At 51.8% G+C, this 17,498-nt stretch overlaps 1 protein-coding gene across 6 annotated transcripts in view; it reads right to left on the bottom strand.

Annotated features, from left to right (window-relative positions):
* Window positions 1–17,498, bottom strand: part of LOC135056819 (WD repeat-containing protein 5-like) — a 101,546-nt gene that overhangs the window by 4,366 nt on the left and 79,682 nt on the right. For all 6 annotated transcript variants that reach the window (XM_063962455.1, XM_063962452.1, XM_063962450.1 and 3 more), the window contains exons 12-13: window positions 15,686–15,857; window positions 14,252–14,325 (exon numbers count right to left, since the gene is read on the bottom strand). In XM_063962455.1, the coding sequence (XP_063818525.1) occupies window positions 14,252–14,325; window positions 15,686–15,857 (246 nt within the window). The remainder of the gene's footprint in view (window positions 1–14,251; window positions 14,326–15,685; window positions 15,858–17,498) is intronic.

The raw sequence follows: 17,498 nt of genomic DNA, 5'->3' as shown, positions 1-17,498 counted from the left end.
GAATGTCGAATCTGCGACCTTCGAGAAGGTGAGCACTCTGCAGCCACCACAGGAGAGACACCCTGGCCCTGGGGGATAGGGTGATTAATCTGAAGATGTGATCCAGACCACTTGTCCAGTAAGTCCCATTGGAAGGTCCTCGCATGGAACCTGCCGAAGGGAATGGCCTCGTATGATGCCACCCTCCTTCCCAGGACTCGAGTGCAGTGATGCACTGACACCTGTTTTGGTTTTAATAGATTCCTGACCACTGTCACGAGCTCCTGAGCTCTCTCTATCGGGAGATAAACCCTTTTCTGGTCTGTGTCTAGGATCATGCCTAGGAGAGGCAGATGAGCTGTAGGAACCAACTGCGACTTTGGAATATATAGAATCCAGCCGTGTTGCCGTAATACTTCCAGAGAAAGTGATACGCTGTTCAGCAACTGCTCTCTTGATCTCGCTTTTATGAGGAGATCGTCCAAGTACGTGATAATAGTGACACCTTGCTTCCGCAGGAGCACCATCATTTCCGCCATTACCTTGGTGAATATTCTCGGGGCCGTGGAGAGACCAAACGGCAACGTCTGAAATTGGTAATGACAATCCCGTACCGCAATTCTGAGGTACGCCTGATGAGGTGGATAAATGGGGACATGAAGGTATGCATCCTTTATGTCCAGAGTCACCATAAACTCTCCCCCTTTCAGGCTTGCAATGACCGCTCTTAGCGATTCCATCTTGAACTTGAACCTTTTCAGGTATATGTTCAGGGATTTTAAATTCAATATGGGTCTGACCAAACCGTCTGGTTTCGGGACTACAACATGGTCGAACAATAACCCCCTCCTTGTTGAAGGAGGGGAACCTTGACCACCACCTGTTGAAGATACAATTTGTGAATTGCAGTTAACACTGTTTCCCTCTCGTGGGGGGAAGCCGGCAGGGCCGTCGGTGAGGGGGCATCTCCTCAAAGTCCAGCTTGTATCCCTGAGACACAGTATCTATTGCCCAGGGATCTAACAGGGAGTGAACCCACTTGTGGCTGAACTTACGAAGGCGTGCCCCCACCGGGCGTAGCTCCGCCTGTGGAGCCCCAGCGACATGCGGTGGATTTTGTAGAGGCCGGGGAGGACTTCTGTTTCTGGGAACTAGCTGTGTTGTGCAGCTTCTTTCCTCTGCCCCCGCCTCTGGCAAAAAAGGACGCACCTCGGACTTTCTTGTTTCTTTGTTCGAAAGGCTGCATTTGGTAATGTCGTGCTTTCCTAGGCTGTGCAGGAATATAAGGCAAAATATCAGAATTACCAGCTATAGCTGTGGAGACCAGGTCCGAGAACCCTTCTCCACACAATCCTCAGCCTTCCATATGCCTCTTAAGTCGGCATCATCTGTCCATTGCATATTCTACAGGACACGTCAAGCAGAAATCGACATAGCTTTGTCTCTAGGACCCAGTAGACTCGTGTCTCTTTGGGCATGTTTTTTATATATATATATATATATATATATATATCTCTTAAGACAGCATCTTTAATATATATATCTCTATATATACATCTCCTATATAATAGCCCTATTCTGTGACCTTGTGATTCATTTGCTAACGCTGGGCGGAGTCACAACACTGGGCGGAGTTAGTGAAATGAGTCAGAGATCTGGCCAAATCTACAGGAGACTAGGAGCAGAAGCAGATAGCATGGGCATTGGGCATGGCACAGGCAGGGGTGCAGACCTCCCAGCTTTCTGCAGGAGCTTTCTCCAGGCAGAAGGAGGGAAACACACTCGGCGAAAAGGGGGCGTGGCTTCACGGGAGGGTCCCCGTTTTCGTCAGTGAGGGGGCATGCCCAGCGCTCTGTGAGCTGCTGGCATGCCCCCAGGGGCAGATTATGAGTCTGGGGGGCCCAGGTCACTTAAGACAAGGGGCCCTATCTCATTGCTGTGCCTGCTGTGGGGTTGGGGGCGTGGCCTAATCGCGGACGCGCGGCCACGCCCCCTTATGCAAAATCCGGGTTTTATTTTAATTTTTTTAATGGGATTGTAGTCCTCAACTAGGGCTAAATCCAGAGGAGGTGGTCGCTCCCCCCTACACATCCGCACAGGCAGCAGAAAGCAGGGAGACTGCTGCCTCCCTGTAACACCACAGACCTGCCAATATGCAGCAGCGTGTGCTGACTGTAGCACAATGCTGCCGCTGTTGCTGGCAGGACGGGGGAGCTTCTGAGCAGGGACAGAGCTACTCCAGCCAGGGGGCCCCCTAAAACTGTGGGGCCAACGGTACGTATCCCCTGCCCCCCCCCCCCCCCCTTAATCCGGCTCTGCTGCTGGAACCCCCCCATTAATACGTACCCCCTGATGCCCCCTCTCCCTCTGTCTCCACTATTCACCGCTGCTCTGCTAAGCAGAACAGCGAGTACAGGAGCTTTCCAACTGCCCCCCCCCCCCCCCCCCACCGCCGGACACTGCGACCCGTGGGTGGGACAGCGGGACAGACCCCAAAAAATGGGACTGTCCCGCGAAAATCGTGACATTTGGGAGGTATGGGGTGTGTGAGGGGTATGTCATACAGACAGACGGGCACCGGCTCACTGTGTGCTTGACCCCCCACATCGGCATACTCAGCAGGGTCTCTCTGGTGCGGACGAGCGTCACTTTCTGGCACACTCCACGCTTTTTAGCTGCAGTTTAGTGGGGCACCTGCCGCTGTGCAGGTTCCATACTGCCTCTGTTATCTCCAGCCCCGGCAACCCCACCGCTAGCTGCAGCGCTGCCACCCGCAGTGGAGTGCGCCCAGCTCATTCACACACTTTAGCTGGCGGGTAGCGCTGCAGAAATCCGAGCTGCTTGCAGGCTCGGACCCACTCCTCCCTCCAGCCGCAGCGTCTTCTGGGAGCTAACCAGTCACTCCCAGTCTCCCCTTACCACAGTGCCCGGAAGCCGTGAGGTCCGCGCCACGTGCATGCTATGACCCCCTCCTCCCTCCAGCCGCAGCATCTCCTGGGGGCTAACCAGTCATTTCCAGTCTCACCTTACCACAGTGCCCGGCAGCTGCGCGAGGTCTGCGGTGTGTGACTGAGGAGGGGGGGAGGGATGCGGACGGGCAGAGAAAGCAGGACTCCAGCCTGAGAGAGTCAGCAATGCCAAGTCTCCAGCAGCAGCAGATCCCAACAGGTTGGAGTGGAACAGCAGCAGCCAGCAGCAGTGACTCCGGTAAGACACATCTGTCTGTCACCACTGTTTTGTCCCTAATACCAATCTCTCCCGTGCCCTGTGTTCTGTCATGTCCCTGTCACCCCTGGCCTTGCCCTGCCACCCTTATCCTGGCCCTTTCACCCTTATCCTGGCCCTTTCACCCTTATCCTGGCCCTGTCACCCTTATGCTGGCCCTGTTACCCCTATCCTGGCCCTGTCACCCCTGTGCTTGCCCTGTCAACCCTATACTGGCCCCGTCACCCCTGTCCTGGTCCTGCCGCCCCTACCCTGGCCCTGTCACCCCTATCCTGTCCCTATCATTTCTGTCCTGGCCCTGTCACCCCTGTCCTGGCCCCATCACCCCTGTCCTGGCCCCGTCACCCCTGTTCTGACCATGTCACCCCTGTCCTGGCCCCGTCAACCCTGTACTGACCCTGTCACCCCCGTCCTGGCCCTGTTACTGCATACCCTCCAACTACCTTTTATGGCATGTACAGTACCCGCAGCGCCTCCAGACCTCTCCCCAATGCACCACACCTCCGCACCTTCCCCTCCACCACATGCGGCACTCCACCCCTCCCCCACATGCTGTGCCTCCAGACCCCCTACACCACCCGTGGCTCCCACTCCTCCACCCCTTCACCACCCACAGCACCTCCAGGCCCCTTCCACCATTCACCCCCCTTATATGTCTCCCCCCACACCTGCCCCCCTCCACCCGCAGCATCTGCAGACACCCTCCTCCATCAGCGGTCCCCCCCTCACCCACCCCTCCCCCACCAATGGCACCCCCGCACCTGCCCCTCCACCACCTGCAGCACCTCCGGACCTCCTTTCCCATCCGCCGCAACACCCGTACCTGCCCCTACCCTACCCATGGTGCCTGCGGTCCCCTACCCAACCCCCGGCACTCCCGTCCCTTCCCATCCCACAGCACCTCCGGAACCCTTCACCCATCCACAACATCCCCACACCTGCCCCTCTCCCACCCGTGGCACCCCTGCCCCTCCCTCACCTGCAGTGCCTCCGGACCCCTCCCCCATCTGCATCCCCCACTCCTCTGCCCCTCCCCCACGCGCAGCACATCCCGAACCTTCCCCATCCGGGCCCCACCCCCACTTCTGCCTCCCCTCCACCCGCAGCATCTACAGACACCATCCGCAGTCCCCCCCGCACCCGCTACATTCTGTACATCGTGCCCTGCAGGTGCTGTTCACGCCGTCGCAAGGGGCTGCGCCTCCTTCACCATCGCACGCCCTTTCATTGTGCAATATTTAACCACTAACAAAGGAATGCAGGTAATACTCCATATAATACAAATATTAAACCCCAGAAAGGCATGCAAGGGTTAAGGGGCGTAGCCCCTTGCGACGGTGTGAAGAGCGCCCGTAGGGCGCGATGAAGCACCTAGTATATATATATATATATATATATACTAGGGTCTCAATCTCTGCTGATAAGGTACCTGTCCACGCTGCCACAGCGCTATAAACCCATGCCGACACAATCGCCGGTCTGAGTAGTGTACCAGAATGTGCACGCTATCTGCAGGATCCCTGAGAATAGCTGTTACGTCAGGGTTACCTTTTGGGCAAACGTGACACCCTAGGGGAAGATTCCCATCGTATCCTGGCCCTAGTGGGGAAAGGATACTCCCTGAAAATTCTTTGTGGGAAACTGCAGTCTCTTGTCTGGAGATTCCCGCTCTTTTTCCTCATGAGAGGAGGGAAATTTACCTCAGCTTTCTTCCCCTTAAACATGTGTACCCTTGTGTCAGGGACAGATGAGTCATCAGTGATATGCAAATCATCTTTTATTACAATAATCATATATTGAATACTTTTCTGCCATTTTGGCTGTAACTTTGCATTATCGTAGTCGACACTGGAGTCAGACTCCGTGTCGATATCAGTGTCTATTATTTTGGATAGTGAGCATTGAGAGACTCTGAAGGTCTCTGCGACATAGGGACAGATGTGGTAGATTCCCTGTCTGTTCTCTAATCCTTTGTGCAATAAATTCACCTTAGCACTTAATTACACATATCCAAACAGGTGTCGGCGTTGTCGACGGAGACACCCTCTCACACACATATTTGCTCCATCTCCTCCTTAGGGGAGCCTTTTACCTCAGACATGTCGACACACACGTACCGACACACCACACACTCAGGGAATGCTCATCTGAAGACAATTCCCCCATAAGGCCCTTTGGAGAGACAGAGAGAGAGAGTATGCCAGCACACACCCCAGCGCTATTAACCCAGGAATAACACAGTAACTTAAAGTTAACCCAGTAGCTGCTGTTTATATTGATTTTTGCGCCTAATTATGTGCCCCCCCTCTCTTTTTACCCTCTTCTACCGTGTAACTGCAGGGGAGAGGCTGGGGAGCTTCCTCTCAGCGGTGCTGTGGAGAAAAAACATGGCGCTGGTGAGTGCTGAGGAAGAAGCCCCGCCCCCTCGACGGCGGGCTTCTGTCCCGCTTTCATGTACAATTTTTGGCGGGGGCTCATGCATATATACAGTGCCCAACTGTATATATGTCCACTTTTGCCAAGAGGTCCTAATTGCTGCCCAGGGCACCCCCCCCTGCGCCCTGCACCCTACAGTGACTGGAGTATGTGGGTGTAGTGTGGGAGCAATGGCGCACAGCTGCAGTGCTGTGCGCTACCTCAGTTTGAAGATTGAAGTCTTCTGCCGCCGATTTCGAAGTCTTCTTGCTTCTTTCACCGGCTTCTGTCTTCCGGCTCTGCGAGGGGGACGGCGGCGCGGCTCCGGGATCGGACGACAAAGGGTGAGATCCTGTGTACGATCCCTCTGGAGCTAATGGTGTCCAGTAGCCTAAGAAGCAGGACCTATCTTCAGAGAGTAGGGCTGCTTCTCTCCCCTCAGTCCCACGATGCAGGGAGTCTGTTGCCAGCAGATCTCCCTGAAAATAAAAAACCTAACAAAATACTTTTTTATAGCAAGCTCAGGAGAGCTCACTAAGTAGCACCCAGCTCGTCCGGGCACAGATTCAAACTGAGGTCTGGAGGAGGGACATAGAGGGAGGAGCCAGAACACACCAGAATCCAAATTCTTTCTTAAAGTGCCCTGTCTCCTTCGGAGCCCATCTATTCCCCATGGTCCTTACGGAGTCCCCAGCATCCACTAGGACATTAGAGAAATGTGATTTTTATGACAATGTCTTGCCCTTACATGATGAGGTGGGTAGCAGGGAAGGGACCGCCAGAGGTTAAAAGTGGAATACGATGAATCCAGTCACCACTAGAGGTCACTGCTGTCACCTGCTCAAGGTGTCTGCCTCTCCGTGGTACACAGTACGCCAGCACTGGTGCGGCCGGCACTTGCTGTCATGTGATGAGAGAACACAACACAGGGGCTGGTCGCATCCAATGCGCACATTTCTCAGACTGCACGTGCGCCAAAGAAAGAAATCTGCTACTGCGCATGTTCCGCCCACTCGTGTGCATACTGATCGATCCATCCATAAATTGACCATACTTTCAGGGAAATGGGCGTTTCTGGGAGGTACCAGATTGGCGGGAAACCATGGGACGACTCTGAACTTCTGTCTCACAGGCAGGGGTGCCAAGGAAGTGGAGAGGGCTGGTCTGGTGGAGTGGCTCAGCAGGGGGCCCAGGCCAGCTTGTGAGGGGTGGTTCTCATAGTACTGCACATTAGTTTTTTGGAAGAGGGCTTGGCCATACCTCCCATATTTGGGAATGTACCTCTTTAGTACACAGGCCCGGTTAATGCACCTAATTCATATTTGTACAGAAATGAAATTGCAATTCTCTAGGCTGCTGAGGAACATCGGGTCTAAGAGCTGGTCTATGGCTACGAAAACGGCACACATCAGTGGCAACTCAGATGCCATGTTTTTGCACGTACTAGCTCGCAGCTGACGACAGATCCCACCCCCTGAAAATGGCCATGCCACACCTGCGTTTCTCCAACCACTCCCTGCAAACTCCCCGTTAACACCTCCAATGGTCCCTTCCTGTCAATCACTTTTCCATGAAATCATGTTCACAAATTAAACTCATGAGCTCAGTGTTGCTAGGCAGTAATGCTAACCACTACGCTACTATACTGGCACCTGATCCTAGACCTGTGGACAGTCCACATACTTAAAAGCAACACAAATAAATACAGTCTATATGTATGTAGCACAGAATCGTGTGCTGGGGCTGTAGGTGACATGTCTCAGATGAGCTCCTCCATCCTCCTCTGCTATTGCCCCACAGCGGGACAGGAAGCTGCCACTACTGTTAGCTTTTAATGGGGGTTTCAACGGGTGTACTATGATTGGCCGGCTGTTAGGATCCCAGCAGCCGGTATGCTGGCAGCAGGGCGAGCGCAAAAGAGCCCCTTGTAGGCTCACTACGCTAAGGGCACGGTGGCGCGCTATGCACGCCACGCTATTTGTTCTCCCTCCAGGGGTGTTGTGGATACCCAAAAAGGGAGAATAGTTGTTGGGATCCCGGCGCTGGTATTCTGAGCGCCAGGATCCCAACATCCGGTATATAGAGTGCCACCCGTTTCAACAGTTGCTACACTTTTCAAAACAGTTAAACTGTAAATATTGGGGCCCATTTATCAATGAGTTTTAGCTATTTAAAACGTCTTGCGTAGGATAAATGGTGCTCCACCCAATCAGCTCCCAACTATCATTTTTCACACACATTGCAGGAGCTGATTGGCTGAAACATCATTTATTATACGTAACGAGTATTAAATAGCTAACACTCATTGATAAATGGGCCGCATTGTTTTAAGATAGCGGAAAAGTGAGTAACAAATAATAAGATTTTAAACCTACCGGTAAATCTATTTCTCCTAGTCCGTAGAGGATGCTGGGGACTCCGTAAGGACCATGGGGTATAGACGGGCTCCGCAGGAGATAGGGCACCTAAAAAGAACTTTGACTATGGGTGTACACTGGCTCCTCCCTCTATGCCCCTCCTCCAGACCTCAGTTAGAGAACTGTGCCCAGAGGAGATGGACAATACAAGGCAGGATTTAGCAATCCAAGGGCAAGATTCATACCAGCCCACACCAATCATACCATGTAACCTGGAACATACATAACCAGTTAACAGTATGAACAAACGACAATAACGGTCCAAGACCGATGTCAACTGTAACATAACCCTTATGTAAGCAACAACTATATACAAGTCTTGCAGAGTTTCCGCACTGGGACGGGCGCCCAGCATCCTCTACGGACTAGGAGAAATAGATTTACCGGAAGGTTTAAAATCTTATTTTCTCTTACGTCCTAGAGGATGCTGGGGACTCCGTAAGGACCATGGGGTTTATACCAAAGCATCCAATCGGGCGGGAGAGTGCGTATGACTCTGCAGCACCGACTGAGCAAACGCTAGGTCCTCATCAGCCAGGGTATCAAACTTGTAGAATTTAGCAAAAGTGTTTGACCCCAACCAAGTCGCCGCTCGGCAAAGTTGTAATGCCGAGACGCCTCGGCCAGCCGCCCAAGAAGAGCCCACCTTCCTAGTGGAATGGGCCTTAACCGAATTTGGTACCGGCAATCCAGCCGTAGAGTGAGCCTGCTGAATCGTATTACAGATCCAGCGAGCAATAGTCTGCTTCGAAGCAGGAGCGCCAATCTTATTGGCCGCATACAGGACAAACAGAGCCTCTGTTTTCCTAATTCTAGCCGTCCTGGCTACATAAATTTTTAAGGCCCTGACTACGTCCAGGGAGCTGGAATCCTCCAGGTCACTTGTAGCCACAGGCACCACAATAGGTTGATTCATATGGAACGAAGAAACCACTTTAGGCAAAAATTGCGGACGTGTCCTCAATTCAGCTCGATCCACATGAAAAATCAAGTAGGGGCTCTTGTGTGACAAAGCCGCCAATTCTGACACTCGCCTTGCTGATGCTAAGGCCAACAACATGACCACCTTCCAGGTAAGAAATTTCAACTCAACCTTGTTAAGCGGTTCAAACCAGTGTGATTTTAGGAACTGCAACACCACGTTCAGGTCCCACGGTGCCACTGGAGGCACAAGAGGGGGCTGGATGTGCAGCACTCCCTTTACAAACGTCTGGACTTCTGGAAGAGAAGCCAATTCCTTCTGAAAGAAAATCGAGAGGGCCGAAATCTGTACCCTAACAGAGCCTAATTTCAGGCCCATATCCACTCCTGTCTGTAGGAAGTGGAGAAGACGACCCAGATGAAAATCTTCCGTAGGTGCATTCTTGGTCTCACACCAAGACACATACTTTCGCCAGATACGGTGGTAATGTTTTACCGTCACCTCCTTCCTAGCCTTTATTAAAGTAGGGATGACCTCTTCCGGAATCCCCTTTTTCGCTAGGATTCGGCGTTCAACCGCCATGCCGTCAAACGTAACCGCGGTAAGTCTTGAAATACATAGGGCCCCTGTTGCAACAGGTCTTCCCTCAGAGGAAGAGGCCAGGGATCTCCTGTGAGCATCTCTTGTAGATCCGAGTACCAGGCCCTTCGAGGCCAGTCTGGGACAATGAGTATCGTCTGTACTCTTCTTCGTCTTATGATCCTCAACACTTTTGTGATGAGAGGAAGAGGAGGAAACACGTAGACCGATTTGAACACCCACGGTGTTACCAGAGCGTCTACTGCTACTGCCTGAGGGTCCCGAGACCTGGCGCAATACCTCCGAAGTTTTTTGTTGAGGCGTGACGCCATCATGTCTATTTGAGGAGTTCCCCAAAGACGTGTTACGTCTGCAAAGACTTCTTGATGAAGTCCCCACTCTCCTGGATGGAGATCGTGTCTGCTGAGGAAGTCTGCTTCCCAGTTGTCCGCTCCCGGAATGAAGACAGCCGACACAGCGCTTACATGATTTTCCGCCCTGCGAAGGATCCTTGTGGCTTCCGCCATCGCGACTCTGCTTCTTGTCCCGCCTTGGCGGTTCACATGAGCCACTGCTGTGACATTGTCTGATTGAATCAGAACCGGTAGGTTTCGAAGAAAACTCTCCGCTTGTCGAAGGCCGTTGTAAATGGCCCTGAGTTCCAACACGTTGATGTGTAGACAGGACTCCTGGTCTGACCAAAGACCCTGAAATTTTTTTTCCCTGTGTGACCGCTCCCCATCCTCGGAGGCTCGCGTCCGTGGTAACCAGGATCCAATCCTGAATTCCGAACCTGCGACCCTCCAGGAGGTGAGCACTTTGCAACCACCACAGGAGAGACACTCTGGTCGCTGGGGACAGGGTTATTTCTCCGATGTAAGTGCAGATGGGACCCGGACCACTTGTCCAGAAGGTCCCATTGAAAAGTCCTTGCACGGAACCTTCCGAAGGGAATGGCCTCGTAGGCCGCCACCATTTTTCCCAGAACTCGAGTGCATTGGTGAACTGACACCCTTTTCGGTTTTAGCAGGTCTCTGACCATGTTCTGGATGTCCTGGGCTTTCTCTATTGGGAGGAAGACCTTCATTTGCTCCATATCCAGTATCATACCTAGGAACGGTAGTCGAGTTGTCGGAATCAACTGTGACTTCGGTAGATTTAGAATCCAACCGTGTTGCTGGAGCGCTCTCAGAGAGAGCGCCACACTGCTCAGCAATTTCTCCCTTGATCTCGCTTTTATCAGGAGATCGTCCAAGTATGGGATAATTGTGACTCCATGCTTGCGCAGGACCACCATCATTTCCGCCATTATCTTGGTGAAAATCCTCGGGGCCGTGGAAAGTCCAAACGGCAACGTCTGAAATTGGTAATATCAATCCTGTACAGCGAATCTCAGGTATTCCTGATGGGGGGCATATATGGGGACATGAAGGTACGCATCCTTTATGTCCAGTGACACCATAAACTCCCCCTTCTCCATGTTGGCTATTATCGCTCTGAGTGATTCCATCTTGAATTTGAATCTTTTTATGTACAGGTTTAGGGATTTCAGATTCAAAATAGGTCTGACCGAACCGTCCGGTTTCGGGACCACAAATAGGGTTGAGTAGTAACCTCTTCCCTGCTGGTGCAGGGGAACCTTGATTATCACTTGCTGTATACACAGCGCTTGAATTGCAGCTAACACTACATCCCTTTCCGATGTGGAAGCTGGTAAGGGCCGATTTGAAAAATCGGCGCCTGGGCACCTCTTCGAATTCCAGTTTATACCCCTGGGAAACTATTTCCAACACCCAGGGATTCAGGTCTGATCTGACCCAGGCCTGACTGAAAAGTCGAAGATATGCCCCCACCGGTGCGGACTACCTCAGGGGAGCCCCAGCGTCATGCTGTGGGTTTTGGAGCAGCCGGAGAGGACTTTTGTTCCTGGGCACCTGCCGAAGCAGGTGCTCTTTTGCCTCTGCCCTTACCTCTGACGAGGAAAGAGGATCCCCGACCTCTTTTGGACTTGTGCGACCGAAATGACTGCATCTGATAGGGTGTTATTTTCTTTTGCTGTTGGGGAATATATGGTAAAAAATTTGATTTACCTGCTGTAGCTGTGGAAACCAGGTCCGTCAGCCCATCCCCAAACAATACATCACCCTTATAGGGTAGTACTTCCATATGTTTTTTGGAATCCGCATCACCCGTCCGTTGGCGAGTCCATAAGGATCTTCTCGCTGAGATAGACATGGCATTGGTCCTAGAAGCCAGCAATCCAATGTCCCTTTGAGCATCCCTCATAAATTAGACTGCGTCTTGTATATGGGCTAGAGTTAAGAATATAGTATCCTTATCCATATTATCAAATTGATCTGTCAGCTTATCTGTCCAAGCTGCAATTGCGCTACACACCCATGCCGACGCAATTGTCGGTCTTAGCACAGCCCCTGTATGAGAATAAATACACTTTAAGGTAGTTTCTTGCCTGCGATCTGCAGGGTCCTTAAGGGCCGCTGTGTCAGGAGACGGTAGCGCAACTTTCTTGGACAAGCGCGTCAGGGCCTTGTCCACAGTGGGGGATGATTCCCAAATCTCCCTGTCCTGCTTAGGGAAGGGGTATGCCATATAAATTCTTTTGGGGATCTGCGGTCTCTTTTCCGGAGTCTCCCAAGCTTTTCCAAAGAAATCATTTAATTCATGAGATGTGGGAAAATTAATAATCTGTTTCTTTTCCTTAAACATGTGTACCCTTGTGTCGGGGACCAAGGGTTCATCCTCAATATGTAACACATCCCTTATTGCCACAATCATACACTGAATGGTTTTATTCACCCTAGGGTGCAATTTTACTTCATCGTAGTCGACACTGGAGTCAGAATCCGTGTCTGTAGTAGTGTCTTGTGTTAAGGGACGCTTTTGAGACCCCGACGGGCCCTGTGAGTCGGTCCAATCCGAGGATTGACCCCCTGATGTCCCCCCTAATTCAGCCTTATCAAGCCTTTTATGTAAAGATGCCACACTTGCATTCAACATATGCCACATGCCCATCCAATCCGCGGTCGGCACAACCGACGGGGACACACCACTCATTTGCTCCACCGCCTCCTTGGAGAAGCCCTCCGCCTCAGACATGTTGACACACACGTACCGACACCCCACACACACAGGGATTAACCTATAAGGGGACAAAACCCCAACCAGGCCCTTAGGAGAGACAGAGAGAGAGAGTATGCCAGCACACACCAGCGCTTAAAAACACTGGAATATATATACCAGATAGCGCTTTTTATATATATATATATATATATATATATATATATATATATAGCCTTAATTCCCACTCACTGCGTCTCCAAAGTGCCCCCCTCCTCTTTTTTCCAGCCTGTGAAGGTTCAGCAGGGGAGAGATCAGGGAGCCAGCTTTTCCTCATGCAGTTTCTGTGGAGAAAATGGCGCTGGTTAGTGATGAGGATCAAGCCCCGCCCACCCGATGGCGGGCTTCGGTCCCAGTAAACTTATATAAAAAATGGCGGGGGATTTGTGGATTTACTGTGCCACAGCCTAATCCTGCTTATATTGCCACAAAAATTAGGAATATTGCTGCCCAGGGCGCCCCCCCCCCCCCCCCCCCTGCGCCCTGCACCCTCAGTGCCTGCATGTGTGTGTGTACTGGGAGCAATGGCGCGCAGCTTACCGCTGCGCGCTTACCTCATGAAGATCTGATGTCTTCTGCCGCCTGATGTCTTCTTGCCTTCTCATACTCACCTGGCTTCTATCTTCGGCATCTGTGAGGAGGACGGCGGCGCGGCTTCGGGACGAACCCCAGGTGAGACCTGTGTTCCGACTCCCTCTGAAACTAATGGTGTCCAGTAGCCTTAGAAACAGTGCCCAACTTGACAAGCCAGCTCTGCTTCTCTCTCCTCAGTCCCACGATGCAGGGAGCCTGTTGCCAACAGGACTCCCTGAAAATAAAAAAACCTAACAAAATTCTTTAAAACAGAAAACTCTGGAGAGCTCTCTGCATTGTACCCTTTCTCCTCTGGGTACAAGATCTAACCGAGGTCTGGAGGAGGGGCATAGAGGGAGGAGCCAGTGCACACCCATAGTCAAAGTTCTTTTTAGGTGCCCTATCTCCTGCGGAGCCCGTCTATACCCCATGGTCCTTACGGAGTCCCCAGCATCCTCTAGGATGTAAGAGAAAACTTTATTATTAACTGGGGAATTCCAATCCAAACATTCCCTGACATTGAAATGGGGAGTCTTTAAGCCAATCCAAGGAACTATGGGCCTAATTCAGACTTGATCGCAGCAGCAAATTTGTTAGCTAATGGGCAAAACAATGTGCAGTGCAGGGGGGGGCAAATGTGACATGTGCAGAGAGAGTTAGATTTGGGTTGGGTGTGTTCACACTGAAATCTAAATTGCAGTGTAAAAATAAAGCAGCCAGTATTTACCCTGCACAGAAACAACATAACCCACCCAAATCTAACTCTCTCTACACATGTTATATCTGCCCCTCCACTACAGTGCACATGGTTTTGCCCACTAGCTAACAAATTTGCTGCTGCGATCAGATCTGAATAACCCACTATGCCCGAGCCACATGACTCTACCCCCTAATCACAAGGACATGCCTCTTTTTGGCACAGGCCTGAAGGAGGGAAAGGATTCCATTATATCACAAGGGCTCTTGGCTTACTCTGGAGGTTGGATCCCTCACGTTTCCTTACCTTCGTCTTCTTCCGATTCACTTTCCGTAGCAGGAAGCAGGAACTCTGAGCAGAACTGAGCCTGCACTGCAGACCTACAGCGGGGGAAGAAAGATAGGTATTAATACAGGGGCAGGGTAGTGGGAGATCACAAATATACTGATGCAATGGTGGCATGAAGAAAACAAATCTCACTGATAAACCAAGCAGGCCGAGACAGCCCTAGTAACTGCAGACAGATCTCTCCAAAGCAAAGGTCATCATGCCATATATTAAGTGATGAAAACATTGTGTGTACTATGGTGGACTTCCGCGATTGTTCGTAGAGTGCAGATGGTGATCTGTTGCCTGATGCACCCAGCACGGGGTGGACGGAAAGCCCCAATACTAATGGTGACTGCTTCCACTGTGGCTGGAGAGACAGTGGGTGGCATGCAGACGCACGGATACTGGCATTCGCATACAGTAGTAACCGGCTGCCTTGTCCGGCTTGGGTAGTGACCAAGTCGGAGTCTCAGTCAGGCCCTAAGAGAGTAACCTCCAGGGGTTATAACATAGTATCTAAGGTTTAAAAAAGACAATTTGTCCATCGAGTTCAACCTATTTGTGGTCTCCTATGATGATGATTTGACTAAAATTTCTGACTGATGCTGCTGTCAGCCGTTGCATTTTATCCCTATTTATAGTAACTATAGTGCGTGACTATGCACCATAACCATGGATATCCTTATCCATTAGGAATTTATCTAACCCATTCTTAAAGGTGCTGAGTCCGCCATTACAACTCCCTCAGGCAGGGAATTCCAAACACGTATTGTCCTTACTGTGAAAAAACTTTTATGCCGCATTGTGCGGAATCTCCTCTCCTCTAACCTGAGCGAGTGTCCACGAGTCCTCTGTGTTGATCTAACCAAAAACAGGTCCCGCGCAAGCTCTGTGTATTGTCCCCTTATATATTTGTAGATGTTGATCATGTCCCCTCTTAGTCTCCTCTTTTCCAGTGTAAACATGCCTAGCCTTGCAAGCCTTTCCTCGTATTCCAGCGTCTCCATGCCCTTAATTAGTTTGGTAGCCTGCTTCTGAACCTTTTCTAGCTCCAGAATATCCTTTTTGTAGTACGGTGCCCAAAATTGTACACAGTATTCAAGATGTGGCCTCACCAGTGATTTATATAATGGGAGTATAACACTCTCGTCCCTTGCAGTTATGGAGAGTATTACACACAGGCTTGTGGAGATTAGACAGGAACCACGCACAGAACCCAGCACATTGAAAGTGTTCAGTACAAGTCTTTACCCAGATACATAAAAATGCATTCAATCACATCACTAGGGCCCAGTGATGACTTAACGGAGGCATTAGGAATTACCGAGCGCAACATGGCTTCCTGCAGTGCATGTAGGTGATGTGAACGCTGAACTAGCAAACAGGAAGAAGACAGAAAAAAGCACCCACCCATCTACTGCCCCTCCCTTTGGAAGCTCCTCCCACAGCAGCAGCAGCTCTCTGCCCCCTGTCACCCAACGACAGAGACCGCCAGGCGTACAAGAGGCCGCCACACACAGGATCCGGGGGAGATCAGGGCTGGAGAGCGTGCTCAGGTAATAGCCGGTTTTCACATCTCGGACTGAAAGGAAAGAAAAACAGTTTTATGCTAAGAAAGCGCAAATTAAAGTACATGCTGTATATACAAATCATTTATTGGCTAAGCACTGCAATCCAATAGGACACGCTTCAGCCGTGTCCCAGAGGCTAGCTCTCTTTCTGAGGATATACAGCCGTAAGGTGGATCATTGCCTTATTACGGGAACACTGCACCACTTAGTAAAACTCCCTCTCATCTTTACAGAAGGGGGGAGGGGGGAGGTAATTTCAAATAATCTGTCCCCAGATAACACCTAAAGTAAAAGCACTATTGTACGAAGTGCGCACGTACACAACGGCTCGCGAAAGGGAAGCCATAAAACCAAATGAGTAAAACAGCATGCAGAAACAGTAATTGAATAACAGATGAAATCATCTGAAAGGCTGCAGCATCTGTCTCGCAAACATACTACATCTGCATTGAGGGAAAAAAACAACTTCCAAGCCTCAGACACCGCACAAAGGGGGCCATTCAGTAAGGAAAGCCGATAGGATTCCTACTGCATTTACTTCCATGGTCAAGTCCTGTGCAAGTGCAGAACGGGCCCTGTATTCGCCGGGAGGGGCGGCTGGCATTTGGGAAAGCGGGAGCATGTCGCCCCCTGGTTTTTGGGAGTGGCGAGGCCAAGGACTGCGCTGCCAGATGCAGTTTCCTTGGCCTCGCGAGCCGCCTTGTGACGGCAAGGCTGACAAAGTTTAGGCTCGCTCAGCCTGCTGTTGCAGATGAACATCGTGACCGGTGATCTCAGATGCGACTGCATCACAAATGCAGGGAGGAGGTGGTACTCAGGGAGGAGGTGGTGCTCAGGGAGGAGGTGGTGCTCAGGGAGGAGGTGGTGCTCAGGGAAGAGGTGGTGCTCAGGGAGGAGGTGGTGCTCAGGGAGGAGGTGGTGCTCAGGGAGGAGGTGGTGCTCAGGGAGGAGGTGGTGCTCAGGGAGGAGGTGGCGCTCAGGGAGGAGGTGGTACTCAGCTCCGGGAGGAGGTGGTGCTCAGGGAGGACAGGGAGGAGGTGGTACTAAGCTCCGGGGAGAGGTGGTGCTCAGGGAGGAGGTGGTGCTCAGGGAGGAAGTGGTGCTCAGGGAGGAGGTGGTGCTCAGGGAGGAGGTGGCGCTCAGGGAGGCGGTGGTGCTCAGGGAGGAGGTGGTACTCAGCTCCGGGAGGAGGTGGTGCTCAGGGAGGACAGGGAGGAGGTGGTGCTCAGGGAGGAGGTGGTACTCAGCTCCGGGAGGAGGTGGTGCTCAGGGAGGACAGGGAGGAGGTGGTGCTCAGGGAGGAGGTGGTGCTCAGGGAGGAGGTGGCGCTCAGGGAGGAGGTGGCGCTCAGGGAGGAGGGAGGAGGTGGTGCTCAGGGAGGAGGTGGTGCTCGTGGCGCTCAGGGAGGAGGTGGCGCTCAGGGAGGAGGTGGTGCTCAGGGAGGAGGTGGTGCTCAGGGAGGAGGTGGCACTCAGGGAGGAGGTGGTACTCAGGGAGGAGGTGGTGCTCAGGGAGGAGGTGGTGCTCAGCGAGGAGGTGGTACTCAGGGAGGAGGTGGTGCTCAGCGAGGAGGTGGTACTCAGGGAGGAGGTGGGATGCACCTGGTAAGTTAAGGAATTGCTTTGCAATTGCAATCCTTAGTGAATTAGGGG

The sequence above is a fragment of the Pseudophryne corroboree genome, chromosome 3 (genome assembly GCF_028390025.1).
Source record: "Pseudophryne corroboree isolate aPseCor3 chromosome 3, aPseCor3.hap2, whole genome shotgun sequence".
In the NCBI taxonomy this organism is placed as follows: Eukaryota; Metazoa; Chordata; class Amphibia; order Anura; family Myobatrachidae; genus Pseudophryne; species Pseudophryne corroboree.
Note: the sequence above shows the minus strand (reverse complement) of the source record. Positions and strands in the feature narration are given on the sequence as shown.